Below are 8022 nucleotides of genomic sequence, written 5' to 3'. Positions count from 1 at the left end.
AATTGAGATGGTAATCTGTAACCTTAGTAACTTTTAATGTTATTAAAAAATTTGCTCAATTTATATAATTTATTTTAATTTTAAGAAGCAAATTTTTGTCTTAACTGATCGTATAGCGAAGAAATGAACAACGTAGAAGAAGACGTATTGAGATGAACTAATAACGAAAATGGAACTAGTCAGAAAAAATATTTTGTTTAGCTGGTTGTTGTTGCTGATGATGTAGTTGCTAATGTTGTTGTTGTTGATGATGTTAATATCTTGGCTGTTTCTGTTGTTGGTGTTGATGTTATTTTGTTGTTACTGTTGATGTAATTAGTGTTGTTGTTGGTTTTGATTTATGTTAGAAATAAAACACAAGTGTAAATATGTGTTTGCATATTGCATAGGCCGTATATGAACTCAAGGAGAAAATTTTTTAAAAAACATGCACATGCAAACGGATGTATTATTAATAATAACACATGTGCAAATAGTTTTATATGGGCATAAATGTATATATATATATATATATATATATATATAATATATATATATTTATGTATATACGTTTATATATATATATATATACAGTCAAATAAAATAAGTATAAATTGTTAGGAGAGATAGAACAAAAGAAAAAAGAATTAAGAAACGCATAAAAAATGACTACGTTCTTGGCATATTTACATAATATTTATGATCTACGATATGAAATTATATATAATATATAAATATATAATATGTACATATGTGTGTGTACATATATGTGTACAAATTATATATATGTATATATATATATATATATATATATACATAATATCAACGTATACCCATGGCTTATAACATACATATAATTACTTATTAACATATGCACCTTTCAACAAGCAAAACAAAAAATGTTAACGTATAAATAAACACATGGAAACAAAATTTAACACACACACACACATACGCAAACAAATACACACACACACATGCGCAAACAAACAATACCAGTTACATACCGACAGTACTATACCTTGCAAACATGTTTACACGTAATCCTATACTCTATGTAGCTAAAACATGCCACACTTACACACACACATACACACACACACACACTAACATACACACAAATGTATATTGTTTAGTTCATGATGTTTTTAAAATTACTAGGAATAGCATCTTCCATATAATATGCTGCTGTATTCTTTTCTTTTGTTTTGCTCATCTGAATGATTTCAATGCTTTATATTTGTTGTTCGTACATGTATGTATGTATGTAACGTGTGCATGTATGTATGTATCTACCACTATTGTCTATTGAAACTGTAATTTCCTTAGTAATAAGACGAATAAACATCAATGTAATATATTATTTGGTATACCATAAAAGCATTACCACTTTAATCCAGTATCATTATGACTTATAAATTTTTGTAAAATCGCCTTTTGTGATATTCTAGGTTGGCACTGTATGTGTATTTTACAAATGTTCATTGAAATAATATTCTTTCATTTTTAATTGTGTGTAAGGAGGCCAAATCTAGAAATCAGTTGGATGTCTATTGCTGAACAATCACCTCCTTTTATATTGAAAAATTGTGTAGACGTGAGTTTTATTGACAAGCTAAGTAAGACGCTAAGCCAAATCTGGGAGTGTTCAGTGAACGGAAGCCTTATGAGCAAGCACATAAGCTTTGAGATAATCCTTCCAGCACGCATCTACAATGAAAGCTTGTACCTCGTCTACCTGGATGATGATATTAACGACGGCTTCTTAAGATTTGCATTGCTGCATCACTGATCGACAGAAGTCAACGAAGAAACTAGCATCATGCACCTGAGCCAATCTACACTTCGTAAACTCAATAAAAAGAAAGCACTTGCTCTAAATGCCAACAAAATCAAGAAAAGACTTCGACGTCTGCCTATGGCTAAAGAAACTAAAAGAAAGAAAACGTGGAGTGACCCGAAAAGAAATAACGCAGGGTTCAAATGCAATGACCTAGTCTGGTTGTACAACCTACGGCGAAGAAAAAGGCAATGCCCGGCGAAACTCTCAAGGAATTGGAAAAATCGGTACAAAAGATACTCGGCAAAATTTTCAAAAAATTGGAAAGGTCGATACAAGATCACTAACAAGATAAATAGCGTGATTTACAGGACCTATGATCCTGGAAAAAAATGGACAATGATGGAAGTTGTCCAATTGAATGGATCATCCCTATCTACCGAAATAAAGAAGTAACGCCTAGGTTAGGGACTAACAGGCTAATGTGGGGGTAATGTTATAACCGCTGGAATAAAAAATTGCGTTATATCATTTGTTATTCTAATTATTGTTATCTTTACTATATTTGTAATCTTTGTATTGTAAGCCAGAGAGTGTAAAGAAATATTTTATCTATGATTATAAAATCAGTCTATATACACACCTACGTAAATCAGGTTGACAGTCAAGTTCGATAGGAAGTCGTAATTGTGATTTATGTAGTTATTTGGATTAGTTTATTGTCTCTATTACTGTTGGCATTCAAATAAACGTTCAATAAAGTTTGCGTTTGAAGCAGTTGTTTTCATTTATCGGAAATCTTAAACCTACGGAATTAACGAACTCTTGACGATCGTTGGAAGCTACAACACTGGTGTTGGAAATATAGAGATCATTGAAGTTGTAACGATGGTGTTGGTAGTTGCGAAGTCAAGGGTCACAACAATAATTACTAAATGTTCTTTATATATCAGTGAATTTGGTTTCGAATTCTTACAAAACCATTTAAACACTAAAGTTCTTATAATTTCAATTTATTATTTTTTAAATTTCAGAAGTTTTTTTAACTTACAAAATGAAAATTTATAAATAATTTTGATTCGTACAAAACAGATTCTTTTACTATGGAACATCTGTCGAATTAGAATAAATTACTTCGAAAAAATTCAATTTTTTATAAAAATTTTTATTCAAAACATTCTTTTTCAACAATAATAACGTCAAAAAGAGTTTTTTATATTTTAAATATTGAATTTCGAAAAACATGTATAATTTATATAGCGAAAATTCAATATTAGAAAAAACTTAACATCATAACTAAACAAAACATAGTGTTCAAAATAGATCACATTCATGTTCATTTTGAAACTCAAAGTTTCAAGCCTAATTTCATAGCTCGGTTGATACTTAAGATTAATTTTCTCTAAGAATCGCTTGCAAATAAGAATAAATTTGTATTTTTTATTATAATTCTAAATGCTGGGTGACGTGATGGTATAACGGTTTGATTTCTGACACCGTTGTTGTAGTAGCCGAATTCGACTGCAAACAAAATCCTCTGTGTCCAAATGTTTCAAACACACTGTGTGTCTGTGTGTTAATACTTCTAAAATGAAAAAAATACTGAAAAAATGTGTAATAGATAAATAATTTATTGGATAAATAAATAATTATTCAGATTGATTACTGACTTATCGAAGTAAATTTCTGGTTAAATTTTCAAATACAAATTTATTCATTAACATCAATGAAACGTGCTGAAACACAAACTCATGCCAAAACAAAAACACACGACCCATTTTAGAATAGTTATTATTATCACAAACAAAGAAAAAATTGCGTCACTCAGGATAAAAAGTTTTTGAAATGTGGCATTTGCTTATCGAGATATACAAAAATATACACCAGGATTGTCGTAAAATTAAATGTTAAATAGAAATTTAATTCATACTAATATTATTATTATTATTATTTGTATTATTATTTTTCACAAATGTTATTACAGTTTTTTTATTCATTTACTTTTAGGCGGGTGGTAGGATGGAAAATATTTTGACTCAGGAAAAAGCATACATTCTAAACAGTAGACATTTGATCAGATTTTAAGCTTATACACAACAATACAATACATCATTGTGCGTGTGCGTTGTGTGTGCGCGAGTGTGTGTGTGTGTGTTTTATGCGTGTATGTGTAAAATATAGTTAAACAAAATTAAATAAGGTCAAACGCATTGCATCAACAAAGCTTGAACACACATACACACACAAACGCGCACACACATTCATACACACACATTTCATATTTGGTATGTGCAAATTTAGATAAATATATATATATATTTAATTACAATTCTTTGTCTAAAAATATATTATATATAGTTAATGAAAAATCAAATGTTATTTTATTACATGATCACAACAAGTCACAGAATGAATAACTACAGAATTAAATATTAAATATAATTTCAATGTTAAAATTGGTTCATAAATTAGAAAAATTATAATTATAAATTAATAAAAATAAATTTAATCAGATTTTTATTGAAAAATTATATCCACAATTACTTCATTTTATTAGAAATCATTTTTCTCATCTTGTTAATCTAGAATTTAACAATAATTTTTCAATTTTTATTGATTTGTTATAACATAAAATTGATCAAAATTTCAAAATTTAAATCAAATTCTTCAAATCAACAATAAATGCCGAGGTCAATTCCAGGAGTTTGGGAGGGTGGAAGTCCCAAATCACCCCCATGGCTATACCTCCGATTCTACGCCTTTTATCTTATCATCCAGTCACCAAGAAAAGAGATTTTCAAATTTATTCGCCCAAATTTGAATTGCATATCAAAGTGAATAATTTTTTTCGTTTTCAAGATAGCACGGTGAAAAATTATTATAGGACATTATTAAATATAAATAAATAATAATAATAACGTTAAATAAAAGTAATAATAATAATGTTAATAATCATAACAATAATGACAATAGTAATGCATATATATATATACATATATATACATATATACATATGTAAATAATATATTTATATACATTTTGTGACACATATTTTATAATAATGCTAACACTTTTCAGTGTGTGTGTGTGTTGTGTGTGTGTGTAAGTATCTGTGTGTATTTATATATATGTATTAATTTATATAATACAATTACAAAGGATATTTGATTACAGATTTTAAATAAATATTTTCACAGCCAGACAAACAAAAACGCAAGAAAACGAAACCACAAAAAAGAGAACGAAAGTTGTATATACAATCCTCTATATATATATATATATATATGTGTGTGTGTGTGTGTGTGTGTGTGTGTGTCTGTTTGAGTGTGTGTGTGCGTGTGTATTCGTGTTTGTATATGTATATATATATAAATACAACACAAAAATTTGTTTCCCTCCGCTAGATGGCACGCGGTAGCTCGTACAGGTGACCGGCTCCCACCTTGTTTGCCGACGTCAAGAAAGTAATCGCCTGACAACCTACCTGGTTGCCATGACAACCTAAATTGTTGTTATTAGTGTTATTATTATTATTATTGTTGTTGTTCATGTTGTGTTTCATTTCGTTGTCGTTTCGTTGTTGTTGTTGTTGCTGACATGCGTGTTGCTGGCAGTGGCTGTAAGCATCTAGATAGGCCTGCCTGTTTAAACATGTGATAACGCAATGTTTTTATTGCGGTTTATGTTAAGTTTATTTTAATCTGATTGTGGCCATTAGCGAGCAACAAAAATCACTCTTGATTTAATTAATTTTTCAATTTACTCGTGTCATTCCTCCTTAATCCATTTAATTTCTTCATATCATTCGCATTAACCATTCATAAATTAATTAATTTTCAATCCGGGCTAAAAATTGAAAATTATTTTAAAAATTTCACTCTTAACTTGATTGTATTCTCACAAATCACATGAAAAAAGATAAAAGCAGTCAACCCTGCACGCACGCACACATACAAACACACACACATACAAACACACACACACATACATACAAACACACACACACACACACAGAAACACACATAGTGACACACACTCTCACACACACACACACACACATACATACATATAAATGGCGACCAACCCAGAGTGCATTTTACAGCCGAAACGATCAAAAGTGCTAGACGAGATGGTTGGTGGTATAGGGGCATATGAAGCGGTCTCATTGTAAGCAGGGTCAAGGACATCCGGTGTCGTCATTATTATCGGGTAGCTGCTGTGGTTGTTGTTGTGGCTGCTGTCGTCGTTGTCGTTGTTATGGTTGTAGGTGGTGGTCGCCGAGAGGAATTTTTCGCAGTTGACGTCGTTGTTTTGAACTCTGTGTTGTTGTTTGTTTGTTTGCTGGTTGATTGATTGGTTGGTAGGTTAATTTTTGTTGAAATATTTTGAAATTTGTGGTTTTTTTATTATTTGTTGTTAAAACGATTAATTTTATGTTATTGTATTTTTTATTGATTTTGTATTTTAGTAAACTTTTGTGACTGATTCATTTATTAGTTGTTGTATCTGCAATATCTGTTTTGCAATGTTTTGTTTTATTTCGTTTTGTTTCTCTCTTGTGTTTTGGTTGTTGTTCTGGCTGTTATGATGTCAAACATGTTTGTTGTGCTATGTTTCGATTGATGTTTTGTGCTTGCGCATACTAAGTATACACATTTGTATCTACGTTTCTGTTTGTGTGTATGTGTGGGTATGTGTGTGTTTGTGTGTGTGTGTGTGTGAGTGTATGTGTGAATATGTCGAACATATCAACAGCATATCTGTCATTGCATAAATTTTTATTTCTTTCAATGTTGTTGGTTGTTCTTTCTGTTTGATGTATATTTTTTTAAGTGTTGTTTTGCTGTTTTTCTTGTTTTCGTTGTTTAATTTGTTGTCAATTTTTTCTTCAAATGCTACTCTGTTGAGTTTTTTTTCAATTTTTTGAGATGACTTTTCGACGTTATCGCTGAGAATAATCTGCAACAAAAACAAGCAAACAACAACAGCAACAACAACACCTACAACAACAAAAACAACATCAACAACAACATAATTTCATTCTTAACAAGAGAAATAATAAAACCACTACCAACAACAACAACAACAACAACAAAAACAAGACGTCATTCTTAACAACATAAATAATAAAACCACTACCAACAACAACAAAACAGAACATGTGATCGGCATGACAAAATGAAACAGTTTTTGCAGTAGCAAATTTTATAACCAAATGACAAACATAAGCAAACAATACCTCAAAAAAAGAACAAAAAACAACGTTATAGACAACAACAAAAACAAAAAATTATAAATTTGACATCAAGATTAACAGCATGAAACAGAGCGCTCACATAAACAACGGAAATCCCGACAGAAAAAATTCTTAAAAGTTTACAAATAAGGAGAATAATAAAAGTTTGACGGTATTAACTTTTCAAATTGCACCACCATAGAAAAAACAGCATTGATGACGTCAAAAGCATTAACAAAGAAATAGAAACGTTATTTGCACCGTAAACAACAACAGCATTAACATAGATATGACAATATTGAAGGCAACGACAATAAAACATAAACAAAATAAACAACTACAACAACAATCACAACAACAATCACAACAACAAAATAATAGGAATAATAACAGGAATAGCAACAATAACGCGGTCATCTTAATTCATGTCATTCCATTTCACTCTTTTCAAAACAGTTGCAAGACATAAGCAAGCAAAATCTCTCTTTTCATTCCTATCTCTCTCCTTTCTCTTTCTTCGTTTCTTTCTCTCCTCTCCTTTTTTTTGCTTTTCTTCCTCCTCTTTTTCTCTTCGTTTCTTTCTCTATTATTTTATCTTTTTTTACTCATCCTCTTTTTTCTTTCTATTCTTCTTATTCGTCTTTACGACCTTTGTTTTTCATTTCCCACTCCCCTTCTGTTTCTCTCTCCCTTTTTGTTTCTCTCTCTCTCTCTCTCCCTCTTTCTGTTTCTCTTTCGTTCTCTGTTTTTCTCGCTCTTTGCTTTTTCTCATTTTACTTTCCATACTTCCTTTTAATTTTATTTTTACCTCAGAACTTTCGTTTTCGTTCGTTTTGTTGTATTTCTTCATTTTTTTAACAGCAAAAATTAGTACAAATTCTACTGCTATTTAAACGAATGAACGCAACAATTGAGTCAATTATTGTGTAAATTTCATTTATTTCAAAATAAAACTACTTACTTTTTTTCTACTTTCGCACTTTCTCTCTCTTTCTCTCTCTCTCTCTCTCTTTCTCTCTCTCGCTCT

The 8022-nt window shown here is 30.2% G+C and overlaps 1 protein-coding gene across 1 annotated transcript; it reads left to right on the top strand.

Annotated features, from left to right (window-relative positions):
• Positions 1-1801: 1801 nt before the first annotated feature.
• Positions 1802-2215, top strand: HELRODRAFT_182200 (hypothetical protein; the record flags this gene model as incomplete). Its single annotated transcript, XM_009032506.1, has 1 exon — positions 1802-2215. One exon carries the CDS (start codon positions 1802-1804, stop codon positions 2213-2215), a length of 414 nt encoding a protein of 137 aa, XP_009030754.1.
• Between the last annotated feature and the right edge of the window lie 5807 nt (positions 2216-8022).

Source organism: Helobdella robusta, assembly GCF_000326865.2.
Source record: "Helobdella robusta unplaced genomic scaffold HELROscaffold_82, whole genome shotgun sequence".
NCBI lineage: Eukaryota > Metazoa > Annelida > Clitellata > Rhynchobdellida > Glossiphoniidae > Helobdella > Helobdella robusta.
This window is presented reverse-complemented; position numbering and strand designations above follow the sequence as displayed.